Below are 22,167 nucleotides of genomic sequence, written 5' to 3'. Positions count from 1 at the left end.
TGCAAGGTGTTATAATGCCCTACTGCTGTGCTATCTCTCCGGCCCAAAGTATATGTATACTTTAAGTGTGCATACATAATTTCTTTAGACTTAGGGACTGGAGAGCTAGTACAGTGATTTAGGTGCATGCCTTTTATTTTGCCAACCGATGGTTTAAATCACTTCTACTACATATGTTTTCCTGAGCACAGAGTTAGGAATAACCTCTGATAACTTTTGGGTGTGGCCCAGCCATTGGTTCTCTCTCACCCCACAAAGAAAAGAACTTGAGTAAGAAAATTAAGGCTTTTGTCTTGTACACAACTGACTCAGCTGATCCCTGACATCTCATATGATCATCCAAACTATGCTAGAAGTAAGTCCTGAATCTCCTGCGTATGTTGCCCCCTCCCCCAACAAGTAATAATAATAATACTTCAGTTGAACCAGAGAGAGTACAGCAGGTAAGGTACTTACCTTCATGTTGTTGATCTTAAGACTGAAGGGAGTGATACTGAATTTAGAGTCAGGAGTAAGGTCGTTGTGTTTGCTTGTGCTTTTTTATTTTATTTTATTTTATTTTTTTGTTTTTGGGCCACACCCGGTGATGCTCAGGGGTTTACTCCTGGCTGTGCACTCAGAATTTGCTCTTGACTTGGGGGACCATATGGGATGCTGGGGATTGAACCAAGATTCACCCTAGATCAGTCACTTGCAAGGCAAACGCCCTATCACTGTGCTGTTGCTCTGGCCCCTTGTATATTGCTTTTTGAGAGAAAGCTCAGTGGACTCAGCATTCAGTTCAAACCATGCTACTGCATGGTCCTTCGAATGCTGCCAGGAATAGCTTCTGACCACCACTGGGTTGACCCCAAAACAAACAATAGAAACAAGATATAAAAAAAAGAAAACTTGGGGCTGGAGAGATAGCATGGAGGTAAGGCGTTTGCCTTTCATGCAAGAGGTCATCGGTTCAAATCCCAGCGTCCCATATGGTCCCCCGTGCCTGCCAGGAGCAATTTCTGAGCATGGAGCCAGGAGTAACCCCTGAGCACTGCCGGGTGTGACCCAAAAACCACAAAAAAAAAAAAAAAAAAAAAAAAAAAAAAACTTAGAAGATGTAGAAACAAGAAGGATTCTCATCATTTTTATCTTGAGGATGAAATACTCTTCCTTCTTCCTAAAATAAAGTAACTATTACTACCTTTTGAATAAGACAGGAGACTCATACTTTCTGTCCAGTGGGCTAGAGTGATGGTGCAGGGATTAGGGCACTTGCTTTGCATGCTGCTGACCTGGGTTCAGCCCCAGTATCCCATATAAGGTCTACCTGAGCATTCCAGGTATGGCCCCAAAACAAAAACAAAAAACTCTGTCAAATATAATCATTTATGAGACAATAAACTTGACATCATTTTTGCATTTTGCAAAATTGCCTTTCAGAGACCTTTTAATAATTTACCATTTTTATTAATTTATGGGACTGCCTGCTCTTTTCTGTATTTTTGCAACACTGTAACCAAGTCAGTCTCCCAAATAACTAGATTTTGGTCTCTCTCCTTTTTGATACACCAAGGATCTTTTTGTAATGCTCATTGTTTTTGTTTTCAAACTTTAGATATGCTGTGACTTCTGACTTTTTATTTTGTTTTGTTTTGTTTTAGTTTGGTGCTGAAACCTAAGATCCAATACATTTTTTTTAAACACACCCAGAGATACTCAGGGCTTATCCCCTGGCTTTGCTTGGGGATGGCTGCTGGCATTACTGGGGAACCATGTGTGAATGCCATATGCAAAGCAAGTGCCTTACCTCCTCTACTATTTCTCCAGCCCAATTTCCTGAAATTTTAAACTTTAGGCATCTCATTATGATGAAATATCCACCATAATGCAGGTTTGTAGTTCAGAAGTTACTTTGTTTTTACAAGTCTTGGTCAGACCAGAGGTCATAGAGATAGTACAGCGGGTACAGCACTTACCTTGTATGTAGCTGACCAAGGCTCAATACCACTTTAACCAACCCCTCTTTCTCCTTCATAAAATCATTTTACATGTCTCAAATTTTTTAGATTTTTTTTGTTTTTTTTTTTGGGGGGGTGGGGGGAAGGGGTCACACCCAGCAGCGCTCAGGGGTTATTCCTGGCTCTATGCTCAGAAATCGCCCCTGGCAGACTCGGGGAACCATATGGGTTGCCAGGATTTGAAAGACTATCCTTCTGCACGCAAGGCAAACGCCTTACCTCCATGCTATCTCTCCAGCCCCAAATTTATGAGAATTTTAAATTGTTTTTTGGGGGAGTCACACCTATCGGTGCTCAGGGGTTACTCCCGTCTCTATGCTCAGAAATTGCCCCTGCCAGGCTGGGGATTCCATATGGGTATTGAACCAACCACCTTCCGTCCTGGATTGTCAGCTTGCAAGGCAAATGCCAGACCACTGTGATATCTCTCAGGCCCCACATGTCTCAAATTTATGAACCATCCATGAACGTGTTTAGAAAAGAAATGACCAGAGGAATACAAGTTGCATTTTCATTTTATTTTCCCTGTTACAGAAAAAACGCAGTGAAATTCCATGTTACTGGGAAAACCATCCAATGGGATGTCAAAAACTAAATTGCGCTTTCCATCACAACAGAGGGCGCTATGTTGATGGACTGTTTCTACCTCCAAGCAAAAGTAAGATTCACTTTCGAGTTAAAAATAATAATTATGGGGACCGGAAAGATGCTAGAAGGGGAAATGCATTTGACCTTGCAAACACCTATGGTTCAAACCCTGGTACCATACATGGCCCCTGTACACTGCCAGCTATGAACCCAAAACCCAAAATAAAAGCCACATCAGGGGAGGTGGCTGAGTGATTCAAGAACATGCATCACTTGGGGGAGACCCTGGCTCAATGCCCAGTCACACATGGCTCCCAAGTATTCAGGTGTGTGCCCTCCCCCCCCAATAAAACATCTGCTGTATTATCAGAATGTGAAGGCTACATGTATTCACCTTAAAGGTGCTTTTTGCTTGATTCAGGGGATAGCTATTGTCTCCAAGTGGAAAAATGCTAAAAAAATACTGTCTACTACTTTGCTGAGCAAAAAAATGTAGAATATTAAGTGCCTAGCATTTGCAGTCACTGTGCATCCAACTTCCCTCCTAAGTGTTAATGGGACCACATTCTAGTTGATTTACTTACAGTGAAGAGTTATTATCTAAAAATCATGTTTTCTCATCATGAGACTAGAACTTTTTGGAGAAAGTAAGGTAGCACCAAATCTTTCATTAAATTGAAACTAATGCATTCTCTTCCTTTGTGGTTTACATAGCTGTGTTGCCCTCTATGAATGAGTCAGCAGAGGAGGAAGTGAAGACAAGCCAACTCCCAGTTCAGCAGAACAAACTGTCTGTCCAGTCTAATCCCTCCCCTCAGCTGCGAAGTGTTATGAAAGTGGAAAGTTCCGAAAATGTCCCGAGCCCAACACATCCTCCAGTTGTGATCAATGCTGCAGATGATGATGAAGATGATGATGGTAAGATTTGACCCTTATTTTATTTTTTAAAGGGAAAAAAGTGATCAGAATCAATGAATTGAAAAAATTGGGATTAAAATTGTGTTTTTAATTGTAAATTTGCCTTAAATGTTGATAAATAGATCAGTTTTCGGAGGAAGGTGATGAAGCCAAAGCACCTCTCTTACAACCAACTCCAGAAACTCATAATGGATTACGTGTGGCTTCTGTCCGGAATCCTGGAATCAATTTAAAGCAAGGTAAAAAGAGATGCTTATTGATGCCAGTTTCTGTGCATAAATCTTTAACTATCAAACACTAAAATGTGTCCTAATTATCTTACATACTTTTGAAAAAAAATTGGGGGGGGCATGTTTTGTTTTTTGGGTCACATGTGGCAGTGGTCAGGCATTATTACTTCTGACTCTGTGCTCATGATTTGGACTATATGTGATGGGGAAGGGGGGTCTCAAATATGGGTCACCACATGCAAAGCAAATTCCCTACCTGATGTGCTATCACTTCGGCTCAAAAGATTTGACTTTTTTGTGTGTGTTTGTTTTGGGCCCCAGTGCTTTAGGGGACTCCTGGCTTTGCACACACAAATCAATCCTGGTGGCCTCATGGAATTTATGGGATGCTAGGGATTGAGCCTAGGGTGGCCGTGAGCAAGGCAAGCTCCCTAGTCACTATAGTATTTGTCAGACACTGAAATTTCTTCTCTCCCTCCTCTTCCCTCCCTTCCCATGCTTTGTCATGTCAAATTCTACATGAGTATGTTCATTGGCTATAGTCAATTTAAAACTGGTTTCACATATTAATTTTCCACTTTGGGTTTATCAGGTGAATGTTTGAATTTTGGAATAAAAACTCTTGAAGAAATTAAGTCCAAGAAAATGAAAGAAAAATTTAAGAAGCCAGGTGGCGGTAAGTCATTAGAAATTTGGGGGAGTGAGGCCTGAGTGGTGGCTCAGCGGTAGGGCGTTTGCCTTGCACACGCTAACCTAGGATAGACTGCAGATCGATCCCCTGGCGTTCCATATGGTCCCCCAAGCCAGGAATGATTTCTGAATCTATAGCCAGGAGTAACCCCTGAGCATTACCAGGTGTGGCCCAAAAAACAAAAAAGAAAGAAATTTGGAGAAGGGAGAAATCGGGCCAAATTCACCACCCAGTGGTGTTCGGGCCTTATTGGCTGTGTGTTCAGGGGGACCATATCCTTATCCAGGAATCTACCTTGGATCAACCATATGCAGGGCAAGTACCTTATGACTATTGGGGCTTATCTACCCCTAGTCAATAGGAATTTAGACACAAATGTGAAACTAGATTAACAGTGACATTTTTTGGTCATAAAGGTACTTGATGAATCTAAAATGAGCACATAGATATTTCCTCAATTTACTTGAATTAAAACACTTTAAATGAAAGTTGCTTTTTAAAATTCAGTAGTTGTGATTTTGTTTTTTTGTTTTTTTGCTTTGTTTTTGTTTTTGTTTTTTTTCGACCACACCCATTTGATGCTCAAGGGTTACTCCTGGCTAAGCGCTCAGAAATTGCCCCTGGCTTGGGGAGACCATATGGGGATCGAACCGTGGTCCTTTCTTTTTTTTTTTTTTTTTTTGTGTGTGTGTGTGTGTGTGTGTGTGTGTGTGTGTGTGTGTGTGTTTGGGTCACACCCAGCAGTGCTCAGAGATTATTCCTGGCTCCAGGCTCAGAAATTGTTCCTGGCAGGCACGGGGGACCATATGGGACGCCGGGATTCGAACCGATGACCTCCTGCATGAAAGGCAAACGCCTTACCTCCATGCTATCTCTCCGGCCCCGAACTGTGGTCCTTTCTTGGCTAGTGCTTGCAAGGCAGACACCTTACCTCTAGCACCATCTCACCGGCCTTGTGATTTTGTTCTTAATAATTAAGAGATAAACAGTAGGGCCCGGAGAGATAGCACAGCGGTGTTTGCCTTGCAAGCAGCCTATCCAGGACCAAAGGTGGTTGGTTCGAATCCCAGTGTCCCATATGGTCCCCCGTGCCTGCCAGGAGCTATTTCTGAGTAGACAGCCAGGAGTAACCCCTGAGCACCGCTGGGTGTGGCCCAAAAACAAAAACAAAAACAAGAGATAAACAGTATATGGGGCCAGAGAGATAGTGCACCAGTAGGGCATTTGCCATGCAAGTGTCCGACCCAGGACCATCAGTGGTTCATATCCCAGCATCCCATATGGTCCCCTGTGCCTGCCAGGAGTGATTTTTGAGCAGAGAGCCAGGAGTAACCCTTGAGCACCACTGGGTGTGACCCAAAAACCAAAAAAAAAAGAGAGATAAGCAGTGAAAGAACCTAAAAAAACATACTTTCTTGTGGAAGGTAGCACACCTAGTGATACTCCTGGCTCCAGGGACCATACGGAATGCTTGGAATTGAACCTGAGTTGGCCGGGTGTAACCCCAAAACAAAAGAAAACAAGAAAAGTGTTTGTGAGTGATTGAATATAGATAAAAAAAAAATGCTTTGTTAACTTTAGACTTTTACTTGTAAGTAGATTGAATGCCTAAAACACTCAGAACTAATTTATATTCAGCGATATGATGTAATATTAAAGCACACATGCCTTGTGTGTAAGGACCTGGCTGGGCTCATTTCCTGGCACTTCAAAAATTATTTTTTATTATCTTTCTTTTTTCTTTCTCCTACCACCCAGGAACAAAAGCTGATAATTGGCTTATAGAGATTTGATTGTATGTAGTAGACTTAACTGGTCACAGGAAGAAAGTTGGCTTGCATTAGCTTTATTTTCCATAAATCATTCACTGATCTTTGTTTAGAAGGTTCTTCAGGAGGATCCAGTCTTCTACAACCTCAGCCCATCCCAGGTCCTGAAAAAGAGAATGTTCGGACTGTGGTGAGGGACAGTAACACTGTCCCACAAACAAGGTGAGGTGTATTTCTTTACCGTTGTCATTGGGAGGGAATGAGAGGAATAGGATTGGGGTACAGAGGGACACTGGGACAGCAGTGGAGAGCAGCGGACAGTCTGAAAGGTGTGGTGCTGTAATGATATATGCAGGAACTGACAACAGCATTCTAATTCACAGGTCCTAACATAAAATGTTTAAAAAAGAATTTTCAGTGTGGCGCAAGTGGTAAGGCATCTGCCTCACGTGTGCTAGCCTAGGACAGACCACAGTTCTATCCTCCAAAGTCCCATATTGTCCCCCAAGCCAGCAGCGATTTCTGATCACATAGCCAGAAATCACACCCTGTGTGGCCCCAAAACAAAACAAAACAAAAATTGTCACTACTTTTATGCCTGTGGTGCTCAGGGTTTACTCCTGGCTCTGTGCTCAGAAAGTATTTCCTTTCAGGCTTGGGGAACCATATGGCAGATCGAACCCAGGTTGGCACATAAAAGGCAAATGCCCAACTGATGTGCTATTGCTTCAGCCCAGATTTACCAGTTTAAAATAGTTAAAAATTGAGCAAAATTCTTGGACATATTTTACTTTGGATTTACAGGAAGACTTTTGTGTTTTAATTGGACAAGAGGATTCTGTGCTATTTGGAAGATCATAGGAGAAGAAATTAACATTTTTTTAAGTAAAAAAGTTTTTATTCTAAGGTACTGAGGAAGGAGGGAGAAGATAAGAAAGGGAGAGAGTAACATTCTCCAGAGAGAGCCATAGTATACATCCCAATGTGAAGATTTGAATGCATGAAAGTCCACATCTCAGGAGGGAGATGGGGGCAGCGTGCTCAGGCATCACGTGCGAGGCTAGCAGCACCAACACATGGGGGTCCAGAGTGCTCATGTTCTGAATCACTTCTTGGTTAAGTAGTGGTGTTGGAGCAAAATGGGCTTCTCTGTGGCAAACCAAAGTGCATAAGCCAGAGCATTAATAGGGTTTAAAACCAGTGGTTAGAAACACTGATTATTGACAGTTATGATACTGATTACAGGTAATCCAGGACTATGACTTCTCTTTGGTTTGGAAAATTATTCACATAGGGTAAATTTTTTTAATTGTCTTCTCAGGATTGAACTATCTTACTCAGATCTGCTGAGTGGACTCATCTAACAATAAAGTATATTTTGTATATACTTTAGGGGTTGTCAAACTTTTTAAATGGAGCCAGTTCAGTGTTTCTCAGACAGTTGGAGGGCTGGGCTATTAAAACAAACAAACAAACAAACAAAAAAACAACTGAACAAATTCCTATGCTCAAAGTTAAAATAAATGGAAACAATACAATATTTAAAATGAAGAACAAGTAAAGTTAAATCAACAAAATTTACTGATGTTTCAGTGGGAACGATGGGACTTTTTTTCGGCTAGCTTAGTTTGAGGACCCCTGCCTAAGACTGAGAGGAGTTGAGAAACAGATAGGAGGGGCATTGGAGAGAGTGGCACACATCCCACTCATGTGCACTATGGGCCCTGGGACGAGTCAGCAGCTAAGCAGAACATAAGGCAGCAACAGCAAATGGCAAAAACACCCCCGAGCAGGCTGGGTAAAATGTCCTCAAGTGGGCCGCCAGTCTTGAGTGTCTCTGCCTTACTGAATACAGAAAGTTGACTGATAATAATTTTTTTTTTTTTTTGCTATTTCAGAGGAACCGTTTGTGAAAATTGAGTCTCACTCGAGAGACTAGGGAAACGAAAATTTTTCTCTAGGTGAGTAGTTTGTTTGTATAGATTTAGCTTACTTGCATGTACCTCCTCCAACACTATACAAGTGCTCTGATTTGTTATACTACTTGGCTTGGTAGTCTTTCTCTATTCTTGGCTGAAAGAACCTAAAGAATTTCTAGGGGCTGGAGCAATGGCCGCAAACGATAAGCCATCTGCTTTGCCCCACGCTAGCCTAGGATTGGACACAGTTGGATCCCCTAACGTCCCAGTTGGTCCCCCAAACAGGGGTGATTTCGAGCACATAGCCAGGAGTAACCCCTGAGTGTCACCGGGTGTGGCCCAAAGACCAAAAAAAAAAAAAAAGAATTTCTAAATGTTATTTATTACTTGTATCTTCTTCGTTGAAGTTGTAAAAGTTTAGTGTTACATTTTTGGATTTGGGGTTTTTTTTGTCGTCTTATTTTTATCTAGAAAAGACTTGATTAAAGGACTAGAAAAGGAAGGCAGGGAAACTCCAGACTGGTTTTATTCTGTGCTCAGGAATAATCACCCTGGTGTCAGTGGACAAACTAAAATTGGGGCTTGCGATGCTAGGCTGTGCCCAATGGTGCTTTAGGAACCATGTGATGTGGGATTTGCCACATTCAACTAAACCTGTACTATCTCTCTGACCTTGAAATGAAAATCTTTAGTACTATTTTATATTTAGCAAAATATTTTATTACTGATATATTACTATATTATATATTTTATTACAGATATATCTGTCTCTAAAGAATCATTTTGAAAAATCTTCAGAGCGTTTCCTTTTGCTTTTGTTTTTGAGCCACATCCACCAGTGCTCAGAAGTTACTCCTAGCTCTGAAATCAGAAATCATTCCTGGCATTGCTCAGCAGACCATGTCAGGGATTAAATCTGGGTCCACCGTGTAAAAGGCTGCTGTACTATCTCTCCAGCAACGCTTTTTTTTTTCTTCTTCTTTTTTTTTGGTTTTTGGGTTACACCCCGGCAGCACTCAGGGGTTAGTCCTGGCTCTATGCTCAGAAATCGCTCCTGGCGGGCTCGGAATGATATGGGACGCCGGGATTTGAACCACTAACCTTCTACATACAAGGCAAATGCCTTACCTCCATGCTATCTTTCCCGCTCCTCCAGCAACTCTTCTTACTCTTTAAAATGTATTTGCAAATGCATTTATCTGATAGACAGCCCAACTAGAGTGAGTGCTCCACATACTTGCAGCCTAGGTTCAACCCCTGGCACCACAAGATCTCCCGAATCATTTAGGAAGCCACCAACAGGTGTGGCCCAAAACAAAGGGGAAGAAAGTACTTATAGATATGAAAGTTAGTTTAGATTGCATTTTCTTTGAAGCTATATACTGAATTTTTTAAAAATGATAAAAACAGAAATACAGTTTGGTTTGGTTTATACTTATGTGCTGCCCAATAATCTCCTAGCCCCCTTTTCTCTTCAAAAATAAGATATTTTGAATATCAGCACACCTGGGGCTTCTCAGGATTGTTCTTGCCTCCAGATTCAGACCACATGAGATGCTGAGGGCTCAAGCCTGGGTCAGCTGCATGCAAAGCTGCTGCAGTACACACTACCAGCTATACTGCTATTGCTTATACTTAAACTTTGTTGTTGTTGTTGTTGTTTTTTTGATTTTTGGGCCACACCCGGTGTGCTCAGGGGGTTACTCCTGGCTGTCTGCTCAGAAATAGCTCCTGGCAGGCACAGGGGACCATATAGGACACAGGGATTCGAACCAACCACCTTTGGTCCTGGATAGGCTGCTTGCAAGGCAAACGCTGCTGTGCTATCTCTCCGGGCCCTCATACTTAAATTTTAAATGTAAGAAAGTCATGGTGTGACTGAGGTCTATCAAGTTTTTTAGTGAGATTGCAAATATTAGAACTTTGGCCCAGCAAATGTGAAAACAAGTTTTTTTGTTTTGTTTTGTTTTTGGGTCACACCCTGGCAGTGCTCAGGGTTACTCCTGACTAGGCTCAGAAATCACCCCTGGCAGGCACAGGGGACCTTATGGGATGCCGGAATTGAACCACCGTCCTTCTCTGCATGAAGGGCAAACGCCTTACCTCCATGCTATTTCTCTGGCCTGTGAAAAACAAGTTTTAAACAAGCGTGGGCACTGGTGTTACAGAGTATTAATGTAAGAAGCCACAAGTCAGGAAACTTGGTTCGGATTTTCACTGATAAGTTCCTCCATTAAAAGAGTCATCTTTCGGGGCCGGGAAGGTGGCGCTAGAGATAAGGTGTCTGCCTTGTAAGCGCTACCAAGGAACGGGACCGCGGTTCGATCCCCCGGCGTCCCATATGGTCCCCCCCAAGCCGAGGGCGATTTCTGAGCACATAGCCAGGAGTAACCCCTGAGCGTCAAACGGGTGTGGCCCAAAAACCAAAAAAAAAAAAAAAAAAAAGAGTCATCTTTCAGGGCCGGCAAGGTGGCGCTAGAAGTAAGGTGTCTGCCTTGCAAGCGCTAGCCAAGGAAAGATCGCAAATGCGGCTTCGATCCCCCTACGTCCCCATATGGTCCCCCTAAATCGGGCAATTTTCTGAGCACTTAGCCAGGAGTTAACCCCTGAGCATCAAACGGGTGTGGCCCAAAAACCAAACAAACAAAAAAAAAAAGGCATCTTTCTTGACTTTAGATTTCCTTACTTGGAGTTGATGGCACAAAAAATGTTTTAAATGTTGTTACTCTGTTCTCCTATTCTTCCATGTGCATTAAACCTCAAACTTAGTATTTAACACTTGGCAGATAAGATTTATTTTGTATTTGAAAGTTGTTTTTCACTTTCTTTTAATACTGAATTTCAGCCTCAGTTCAGACATATAATCCTTTATCATTTTATTCAGTTACTTGGTAAATATTAATATACGATCTAACATTTTGCCCCTTTTCCTATCTTTTTTGAGGGGGAATTTGATTTCTTCTCTAAAATTGAGTTTTAAGGATACTCCAGACTGAACCAATTATGTAAATACAGAAAATTAAGAGAATTTTTTCACATGATCTCCTTTCACTTTGAACTTGAACTTCTTATTTGCTCTGTTTGTAGGTGGTGACTGTGATCTCCCTTGAAACGCAGCCTGGCCCAGAGGCTAGGGAAGAGAATTGAAACTTCAGAAACAAACACTGACAAAATACCAAAGAGAGGTACTTATGTCTTATCATGACATTTCTCTCATAATACTGTTTGGCTTGGAATTTTTTTTGTTTTGTTTTGTTTTTTTGTTTTTGGGCCACACCTGGCGATGCTCAGGGGTTACTCCTGGCGTCTGCTCAGAAATAGCTCCTGGCAGGCACAGGGGACCATATGGGACACCGGGATTTGAACCAACCACCTTTGGTCTGGATCGGCTGCTTGCAAGGCAAACACCGCTGTGCTATCTCTCTGGGCCCAGGCTTGTAATTTTCTTACAGTTTTTGTTTTTATTTTGTTTGGGAGATACACCTAGGGGTGCTCAGGGCTTACTCTTGGAGCTGTGTGCTTCAGGATCACTCCTGGTGGGCTCAGGAGACAATAATGAGATGCCAGGAAAGAACCCAGATCTGCCACTTGCAAGCCAAATGTGTTTGTTACGTGCTGCACTAAGTAGCAGTCTCTGATCCCAAGAGAATTTAATGTGTATAGACTTTCTCATTTGAAGACTTATGTTTTCAAAGCAAGTAGATTTAACTTTCTTTGTCTGTAAATAATATTGAAGACTGATGTGTACATATTTCACTAGGTTTTTTTATGGGGAGTGTTTTAATGCTAATCAGATTTTTGTTGTAACAAAATTATTTTCCTGTGCTTGCTTCGGCAACACATATACTAAAATTGGAACCATACAGAGAAGATTAGCATGGCCCCTGCACAAGGATGACACGCAAATTCGTGAAGCGTTCCATATTTTAAAAAAAATTATCTTTTTGAGATGTAGAGTATTTAGGGATATCCTAAGAAATCAGTGGTTCTAGACAGAATTGACTTTTCAAGGGCCAAGAATGTGGCTCAGTGGTAGAGCACTGGCCTTGCATGTTAATGGCCTTGGTTCAACTCCTGAAACATTGTTGTCCTCCAAACACTGCTGGGTGGACATGGTAAGGTATTAAAAAATATTTTTAAAATTATATATATATTTTAATTTTTGTTTTGTTTGTTTTTTTTGTTTTTGGGTCACACCCGTCAGCGCTCAGAGGTTGCCTCCTGGCAGGCTCAGGGGAACATATGGGATGCCAGGATTTGAACCATCGTCCTTCTGCATGCAAGACAAATGCCTTACCTCCATACTATCCGGCCCCCCAAAATTATATTTTTATTATAATTTATAAATATAAAAAATAATAAACATGGTTTGTTATTAAAAATAAGTTATTTTTAATGTGTTTACACTAGAAGATGGTTATAAGTTATAAGGGTATTGAAAGGGGCCAGAGCAATAGCACAGCAGGGAAGGCATTTTTCCTTGCATGCGGATGACCCAGATTTGATCCTGGCATCTTAAATGGTCACCCAAGCCTGCCAGGAGTGATTTCTGAGCCAGAACCAGGAGTAACTACGGAGTGTCACCAGTTGTGGTCCAAAATCTCCTCCCCCAAAGTATTTGAGGGACCAGAGAGACAGCATAGTGGGTAGGATACTTACCTTGTAAATAGCTGACCCAGATTCAGTCTCTGGCCTCCCATTTGGTGTACAGATAGCCAGGAATGATGCCTGAACTAAAAGTCAGAAGTAAGCAGTCCCTGTGTACTTCCAGGTGTGACCAAAAGTATAAACAGTGTTAACAGTGGGCCAAAGCGATAACACGGTGGTAAGGCATTTGCCTTGTACGCGGCCAACCTAGGATAGACCCAGATTTGATCCTTGACATCCCATGTGGTTCCCTCAAGTCTGCCAGGAATGATTTCTGAGTGCAGAGTTAGGACTGGTGGGTATGGCTCAAAAACCCAAAAAAAAAAAAGGTATGTATAAACAGTATTTGACATTTTTTAAAATTGTTCTCTGATTAAAAACACACTTTTTTTTTAATAGTTCAAGTCTCCAAATCTTTAAAGGAGCGACTAGACTTGTCAGTTTGTCCAGACAGTGAAGCAGCAGGTGGGTAAAAGGAAGTTTTTATTTTTTCTTAAATTTAACTATTATCAAAACCTAAAAAACGTACCCATTGAAGTTGGTTTTATTTTTAATGTTTTGTAGTTAAAAATGGTAAGATGTATGTTTATGACATTGTTAGGAAATTAAAAACTAAAATAACCAACAAAAAATTCTGGCTAAATTTAATTAAAGTCATTATGTTCTTTAATAGCTGTTAGCTTTAAAAATCATATTCTGAACATTGATGGGGAGAATTTCTCCTATGAATGAAAAATCATAATTTGATTTAGGATAATCTAAGAATACTACTTAGGAATGAACTTTTTATTATAGAAACTGTGTGACTCTAGTTTTGTAAAGATGACTACATGTTTGTAAAGATGATACAATCTTTGCTCGCTTTGGCAGCACATATAACTAAAATTGAAATGATAGAAGATTAGCATAGCCCCTCCCTGCACAAGGAAGATATGCAAATTAATGAAGCGTTCCATATTTTAAAAAAAGTAGATGATGATATATTCTAAGAAAATACCATTGCTGGCCCGGAGAGATAGCACAGCGGCGTTTGCCTTGCAAGCAGCCGATCCAGGACCAAAGGTGGTTGGTTCGAATCCCAGTGTCCCATATGGTCCCCCCTGTCTGCTTGAGCAGACAGCCAGGAGGAACCCCTGAGCACCGCCGGGTGTGACCCAAAAAAAAAAAAAAAAAAAAAGAAAGAAAGAAAATACCATTGCCTTGAGGCTAGAAAGATATTACAGCGGGTAGGGTGCTTGTCTTATAATGATTGGCCCAAGTTTGGTCCCTGATATTCCATATGGTCCCCTCAAGAATCACCAGTAGTAAATTTTGAGCTCAGAGCCAGGAGCATTTGTGTGGCCACAGAACGAAGGGGAAAAAAAGTTGACCCCAAAAATTTAATTTGTGTTTTGTGGGGTTGTTTTGTTTTATTTTTTGAACCACATCCAACAGTGCTCAGGGCTTACTCCTGGCTCTGTGTTCAGGAGTCACTCCTGGCACTATTTGGAGAATCATGTGTGGTGCAATGGGGTCACCACTGAGCCATCGGAAAAATAGTTCTACAGGGGGCTAGAACGATAGCACAGTGGGAAGGGTGTTTTGCCATGCACACTTGGTAGCTGGGTTCAATCCTCAGCATACCATGTGGTCCCCAACCCTGCCAGGAGTAATTTCTAAGCTGGTTGGGGCATATGGTTTGCATTTAAAGAGACCCAAATTTGATCCCTGAAGTAAACCCCCCTGAGCACTCCTCGTGTGACCCTAGTGGTCCCAAGACCACAGTGACTGGACAACATTTCATCATCTTTTTTTTTTGGGGGGGGGGCCCACACCTGGTGACACTCAGGGGTTACTCCTGGCTATGCGCTCAGAAGTTGCTCCTGGCTTGGGGAACCATATGGGACACCGGGGGATCGAACTACGGTCCATCCAAGGCTAGCATAGGCAAGGCAGGCACCTTACCTCTAGCGCCACCGCCCGGCCCCTGCATCACTTATTTAGTTTAGTCACTGAACTATCTGACCAGATGGATGCTATATTTCTGTGTCTTCTGAGCACAGCTTGGGAGACCCCACTGCTCCCCTACCCCTGATCTCCTCCCAAAGTAGCTCTGTTCCCTGGTACTGCAAGATAAATAGTAAATAATTCACATTGTAAAATTCACTTTTGAAAAGTTTATACCAGGACTGGAGAGATTGTACGGTGGTTAAGGCATTTTCTTTGCATGGGACTAGCCTGTTGAATCCCTGTCACAATTATGCCTCCCTGGGCATCTCCCAGTGTTAGGCAGAAAACCATGCTGTGCTGAGGAACAAATCTGGACTTGCTCTATGCAAAGCATACACTCTAGTTTTTCGAAATCTCTTCCAGCAAAGCTATCTTATTAATATGATTTATAATGACAAAATTCCCAAACTTATTAAAAGCTTTCAGGTTCTTTAAAAATAAGCTCTGAACAGAAGCCATATTAGTAATTCTTGCTGTTTTCCCTGAGACCTACTGCCTGAAGTACACAGTATTCTAAAATTGAGATCTAAACTAATAAACTTTTGTTTTGTTTTTGAATCACACCCTAGCCCTAACCTTTAGAGCTGTGGGCACACTTAGCGTGCAGGCGGCCAGTTTAATCTCCAACACTTGCATAGGGCTTACTCCTGGCAGGGCTCAGGAGACCACCTGGGGTGCAAGAAACTTAACTTGGGTCAGCTGTGTGCAAGGCAAGTGCCTTACCTGCTATATTATTGTTCCAATCCCAGAAAAATACTATTTTAATTGCTTTCCTAAATGATGCTACTCATTGGGACTGTTTTCATTCAGGAATAGAGCTCCAAGTACAGTAACTTTATTTTTTTTCTTCATGAAACAGCAAGAGCTACTAAGATTACTGAAATCCATGTGAAGACATTAGAAGAAATACTTCTTGAAAGGGCCATTCAAAAGCGTGGAGAATTGCAAACTAAACTCAAAACAGAAGGACCTTCAAAAGCCGATGAATCGGCTTCAGGAACAAGAAGTTCCTCCACTGTCCGCATCAAAACCTTCTCTGAGGTTCTGGCTGAAAAGAAACATCGGCAACAGGAGGCAGATAGACTAAAAAGCAAAAAGGATGTGACATTATCTAAGGTCAACAAAGGACAATTAGAGGAGTTTTCAGGCAGGACCAAGTCTATAGAGGAGGTACATATCAAGACTTTGGAGGAAATTAAACTGGAGAAGGCACTAAGGATCCAACAGGGTTCTGAAAGCTGCACCACCTCCCCATCTCAGCCTGAGGCTGCTCATGGGACAAGGAGGCTTCTCCGAGTCACAAAAAAACCAGGTAACAAAAGAACTTGTGCTAAAGGGCTGTGCTCACATGATAGTGCACTTGTTTGTGGTGCAGGGAAATCTAATTCAGGGCAAATTTGTCTATTAAGTACTTATGTCTTAGTTTTGAATTGCATCCTAGTCCATTAGTCCATTTTGTATGCATTTGCCTTTAGAGTTTTTCCTATTTTATTCGTACATTTAGTAAGGAAAGTTTGGGTGTGTGCCAGAGATGGAATGGTCTAAGTGCATACTTCAGAGTAGCTTGCCATGCTGCCATGTCTAAGCACTTCTGGGAACAAGCCTTTAGTGCTAGTTGTGGACCCAAAACTAACAAGCGCATTTCATCTGTCATGAAATTTTAGATTTTTAATGAAATAATTGATGTGTTTAATGTGAATTAGGTGTAAAAGAAGAAAGGAAACTGCAGGAAGAAAACGAAGTTGCTTCTCAGAACGCTATACCTAGAACAGAGGCTAAAGAGGTGAGTTTGTTTAAAAAGTGCTTAATGTTTTTGTTAAATGAATGATAAAATGTGCTTTATAGTTTAAGCTTATAATATATTTTGACATTTTACTGATAAGGTAAAAGTATTGTACTATACTTGAAACTTTATTATACGTTTTTTTCCGGCCACACCCATTTGATGCTCAGGGGTTACTCCTGGCTAAGCGCTCAGAAGTTGCCCCTCACTTGGGGGAACCATATGGAACGCCGGGGGATTGAACCGCAGTCCTTTCTTGGCTAGCGCTTGCAAGGCAGACACCTTACCTCTAGCGCCACCTCGCCGGCCCCTATTATACGTTTTCTTTTATTTTCATTTTGGGCCACCTGGTGGCACTCGGGGATCTATTCCAGGTTTTGTGCTTAGAAATTATTCATGGCAGGTTCTTGAGATCAAATGGGATACAGGAAGCAAACCTAAGTGAGCTGCATGTAGGCAAGCACCCTACCTTCTGTGCTATTGCTCCTGCCCCCAATATTTTATTATACTTTGTGTGAGTTTTATAGTATTCTCTTTGTAAAATAGTGGGTTTCCGGCCACACCCAGTGGTGCTCAGATCTTACTATTTTTGTGATAGCTCTGTGCATAAGGATCACTCCTAATGGATTTGGGGGACCATATAGGATGTTGAGGGATCAAACATTGGTCAGTTGCACACAAGCAAGCACCCAAGCATCATTAAACTTAAGGTTTTTCTTGGGGCAGGAGAGATAGCATAGTGGTAGAGCGTTTTCCTTGCATGCTCAAGGACAGTGGTCCTTTTTTAAAAAAAAAAAGGGGGGGGGTTTCTCCCCCTTTGAGAGCAATGCCATTTTTTGAACAAGTTTGTTTGGTTTTTTGGGGGGAGGGGTTTTGGGTCACATCCAACAGCGCTCAGGGGTTCCTCCTGATTTTATGCTCAGAAATTGCTCCTGGCAGGCTCGGGGGACCATATGGGATGCCGGGATTCGAACCACCATCCTGTGTCTAAGGCAAACGCCTTACCGCTGTGCTATCTCTCTGGCCTTGAAATTATTTTTTTAAAGTATGAGGTATTCTATAATTCTATTAGTTTTCTTTCATTTATGTACACATGTATGAAAACCTAATGTTTAACTCCTACTCAAAATATTTGAAGCCTCCATCCACAATGTATTGAGACCTGCTTTAACTTTATAGTGCTACTCTTTAGATCTTATTTTATTTTATTTTATTTTATTTTATTTTATTTTATTTTATTTGGTTTTTGGGCCACACCCGGCAATGCTCAGGGGTTACTCCTGGCTGTCTGCTCAGAAATAGCTCCTGGCAGGCACGGGGGACCATATGAGACACCGGGATTCCAACCACCTTAGGTCCTGGATCAGAAGCTTGCAAGGCAAACACCGCTGTGCTATTACACAAATTTAGTCCCCTATTCCCCTTGTTTTGGTTTTTGGGTCACACCCAGTGGTGCACAAATGCTACTCTTATCTCTGCACTCAGAAATCACTCCTGGCAGGTTTAAGGGACCATTGGGATGTGGGGGATCAAACCTGGGTCGGCCATGTTCAAGGCAAATCCACTACCCGCTCTACTATAACTCTGGCCCCCAAATTTAGTCTTTTTGAACATTTAGGATTGGTGTTAAACAATTAAGGTAACATTTTGGGGGATTGGAGAGCAAGTACAGCGGGTAGGGAGCTTGCTTTGCATGCCACTCACTGGACTTGATCCCTAGCATCTCATCTCACTACCATCAGGATTGATTGCTGAGCACAGTCCTAAGCATTGCCAGATATGGCCCTTAAACAAGCCCCTCACCCCCTTTGGGGAATTTTTTTTTTTTTTTAGTTTTTCCTGGCTCTACTCTCAGAAATCACTCATGGCAGGCTCTGGTTACCATATGGGATGCCAGGGATGGAACCTGGCTCGGCCACATGCAAGGCAAATTTCCTACCTGCTGTGCTACCACTTCAACCCTGGAATCCAATAAATCTTTGTGCATGTTCCTGATTATTTTGGGTTTTGGCCACTGTTTTTTTTGTTTGTTTGTTTGTTTGTTTGTTTTGGTTTTTGGTTTTTGGGTCACACCCAGCGGTGCTCAGGGGTTACTCCTGGCTGTCTGCTCAGAAATAGCTCCTGGCAGGCACGGGGACCATATGGGACACCAGGATTTGAACCAATCACCTTTGGTCCTGGATCGGCTGCTTGCAAGGCAAACACCGCTGTGCTATCTCTCCGGGCCCATGGCCACTGGTTTTTTTACTGGAGGTTTTTGCATATATGCTTATTCCTGCTTTTGTGTTTTGTTTGCTTATTTCTGGTTTTGCTTTTGTGTGTGTGTGTGTGTGTGTGTGTGTGTGTGTGTGTGTGTGTGTGTGTGTGTGTGTGTGGTTTTCGGTTCACACCCGGCAGTGCTTAGGGGTTTTTCCTGGCTCCGTGCTCAGAAATTGCTCCTGATAGGCACGGGGGACCATATGGGACGCCGGGATTTGAACCGATGACCTTCTACATGAAAGGTAAACACCTTACCTCCATGCTATCTCTCCGGCCCCTGGTTTTGCATATTTGATGCTGGGTATCTAACCCAGATCATCTGTGCACAAAGCAAGTTCCTTATCTGCTGTACTTTTTTACAGCCCCATTTGAATTTTTAGAAATAATGTATTAGTTTTGGGGACATAATTATATAGTTCAGAATTTGGAGTGATGTTCTGTGCATTTCTTTTGTTTTGTTTTGTTTTGTTTTGTTTTTGGGTCATACCCAGCAGTGCTCAGGGGTTACTCTATGCTCTATGCTCAGAAATCGCTCTTGGCAGGCTCAGAGGATTATATGGGATACCGGGATTTGAACCACCGTCCTTCTGCATCTAAGGCAAATGCCTTACCGCTGTGCTATCTCTCCGGCCCCTTTCTGTGCACTTCTGATCTTAATCTTTAGCTTGGTATTTTCTGGTTAACATCAAATAAAAATCAGAAGCTTGCGTGTTCTGGATCATCCAGAAGTCTACCTGATTCATATGTTAATCTGGTAGCAATAATCTTATAAATTGTTAAATATGCTAGATTTTAATTTTCATTTAAATTTTTCCTTAGACTTCAGATGATACCACAGAGATTGGTATTGCTAAAATTCAAGTCAAGAGATGTGAGACCACAGAAGATAAACATATGCTAAACCAGCCAGAGAAGGGAGTATCACAGGAGGAAATGGAGGTTCTGACTCCCCTTCAGGGAGACATAGGCTCTTGCAATACCCAAGTAGCTGAGGACCCTGTTGTCCCTCCTGTGGCGGGCTCTTCGAGGCACCTGCCAAAGCGACCAGCCATGAAATCCCAGAAGATGGAGGTAGAAACCTCACAGACTGGGGACTCCATATTGAATGTAAAGATTACAGGACAGGCCTTGGAAAAAAAGGGTAAAGGTAAGAGTTTTTGTTAATGTATCTTGTTTTAGAATTTCATGGTTAGCAGGTTTTGGTAGCACTCTAGCATAAATCCATTGGGTAAGATTTAATTTGTCTGGGGCCAGAGCGATAGCACAGTGGTAAGGCATTTTTGCCTTGCACGCAAACAGACCCCAGTTTGAATCCTGGCATACCATATGGTTCCTTGAGCCTGCCAAGAGTGACTTCTGAGTGCCGAGCCAGGAATAACCTCTGAGGGCCGCCGGGTGTTACCCGAAAATAAAAACAAAGATTGTGTTTGTCTAATATGTTGACAAAATATGTGAATAATGTTGGTGGTTCTATTTTTAAAAACAAAAGTAGGGAACTGGAGATACAGGAAGTAGGGCATTTGCCTTGTACATGCCTGACTCAGTTTGATTCTTTGCACTCTATATTGCCTCCTTTCACCCCCAGACTACTAGGAGGAGTAAGCTTTGAGCACAGCTGGGTATGGCTCAAAAACTAGATTAAAAAAAATAACAAAACTAGATGAGTTTCTTAGAATTTGAAATTGCCTTTTTTGGTGGTGGTAGGGTGTTTGGTTAGACTTGGCGATGGCGCTTAAGAGTTTCTCCTAGCTCTGTGCTCAGAAATCGTTCCTGGCAGGCACAGGGAACCATATGGGATGCTGGGATTTGAACCACTGTCCATCCTGGATCAGCTGCATGCCAGGCAAACACCCTACCGCTGTCTCTCCGGCCCCAGAAATTGCTTTTTAAAATTTTTTTGTTTAAAGAACTATGTACTACATCTTTGGGTATGAAGAAGAAAGAGACCAGGGGGTTCAGAAAGAGCCAGAAAGATAGTACCTAGGTAAGGTGTTTTGCACACTGCCTACCTGGGTTTGTTTGTTTTTTTTTTTTTTTTTTTTTTTTTTGGTTTTTGGTCCACACCCGGCGGTGCTCAGGGGTTACTCCTGGCTGTCTGCTCAGAAATAGCTCCTGGCAGGCACGGGGGGCCATATGGGACACTGGGATTCCAACCAACCATCTTTGGTCCTGGATCGGCTGCTTGCAAGGCAAACGCCGCTGTGCTATCTCTCCGGGCCCACCTACCCGGTTTTAATCCCAGATACCTCATATGGTTCCCAAATTCCTTCAGGAGTGGTCCAAAAGCGCCCCCCCCCCCCAAAAAAAATCAGAGACTAGAAAAAACATGGAATTCAACACCTTTGACAGGAGTCAGTTAACATACTGTTGCTTTATGCCATTGTTTGGTGCAGATTCCTTATAGGTCATATTGTGTATTATTTTTAATCTGTGGTATTGATGGAACTGTGAAGAAATGTTAACTTTATAAAAACTGAACTTGCTTCAACTGTTAACCCCATGTCTCCTGTGGATCATAGCTAAACCCAAAGTGAATGTGAAACCATCTGTGGTCAAGGTTGTTTCCAAAGTGGCTCCCAAACGAAAGGCATCAGAGATCCACCCTGCTGCTATCGCGGCTGTGAAGCCACTTAGCTCTAGTTGCACCACGGAAGAGATTCCAGCCAAAAAAGCAGCTTTGGTAAGTCAGTTTAACTCAGTGGCATCTTTTTCTGTGATAGGAAAGAGCAGATAAAATTTCTGTTAGCTCTATCTTTATATATGATACTACCTGCAGTTTTAAATGTTTTACTTGTCAGCCTTTTCATTGTCTTTAACTTTTTCTGTTAGACATTTGTAGAGTGACAGGATGGGATTTTTTTTTTTTTTGGTTTTTCGGGCCACACCCGTTTGATGCTCAGGGGTTACTCCTGGCTAAGCACACCGGGGGATCGAACCGCGGTCGCGATCTTTCCTTGGCTAGCGCTTGCAAGGCAGACACCTTACCTCTAGCGCCACCTCGCCAGCCAGGATGGGATTTTTAATAAGATTTTTAGTAAGATATTTTGCATATTTTTATACTCAGACTTTGTACTTATTCTTACATTCCTGGGTTTACAGAATGATATGTCCATTATTCTGAGAAGGTAGCAGAAGAAAGTAAATATGTTCAAATTAAAATTTTGGCCTGACTAGAAGTGAATTACCTATTCTTTTGTAGGCTGTTGTCCCAATTCTTTCTGAGGATAAACCAGTCATTGTGCACGAGACTGAAACTTCCAGAGACAGGTAATACTTTACAGTTCTTTTTAACCATCCTTATGTTCACTATTATTGTTTATACTCTCCAGAGACTAGCTTTGTAAATATTACTTATACAATTTAGGAGCATCCAA

At 42.0% G+C, this 22,167-nt stretch overlaps 1 protein-coding gene and 2 non-coding genes across 3 annotated transcripts in view; all 3 read left to right on the top strand.

Moving 5' to 3' along the window:
• ZC3H11A (zinc finger CCCH-type containing 11A) overlaps positions 1–22,167 on the top strand; it is a 32,535-nt gene that overhangs the window by 9,921 nt on the left and 447 nt on the right. Inside the window, 14 exon segments of the mRNA XM_049770791.1 lie at positions 2,535–2,658; positions 3,303–3,506; positions 3,629–3,745; positions 4,329–4,412; positions 6,310–6,392; positions 6,394–6,418; positions 11,203–11,214; positions 11,217–11,300; positions 13,162–13,227; positions 15,611–16,063; positions 16,455–16,534; positions 19,613–19,940; positions 21,313–21,473; positions 21,993–22,060. Coding sequence (XP_049626748.1) covers positions 2,535–2,658; positions 3,303–3,506; positions 3,629–3,745; positions 4,329–4,412; positions 6,310–6,392; positions 6,394–6,418; positions 11,203–11,214; positions 11,217–11,300; positions 13,162–13,227; positions 15,611–16,063; positions 16,455–16,534; positions 19,613–19,940; positions 21,313–21,473; positions 21,993–22,060 — 1,889 coding nt within the window.
• On the top strand, positions 11,938–12,044 carry LOC126005617 (U6 spliceosomal RNA). Its single transcript, XR_007494662.1, has one exon. It is a non-coding gene; the product is annotated as a U6 spliceosomal RNA (small nuclear RNA).
• On the top strand, positions 13,617–13,724 carry LOC126004887 (U6 spliceosomal RNA). Its single transcript, XR_007494112.1, has one exon. It is a non-coding gene; the product is annotated as a U6 spliceosomal RNA (small nuclear RNA).

Source organism: Suncus etruscus, chromosome 3 (genome assembly GCF_024139225.1).
Source record: "Suncus etruscus isolate mSunEtr1 chromosome 3, mSunEtr1.pri.cur, whole genome shotgun sequence".
NCBI classification, from domain to species: Eukaryota; Metazoa; Chordata; class Mammalia; order Eulipotyphla; family Soricidae; genus Suncus; species Suncus etruscus.
Note: the sequence above shows the minus strand (reverse complement) of the source record. Positions and strands in the feature narration are given on the sequence as shown.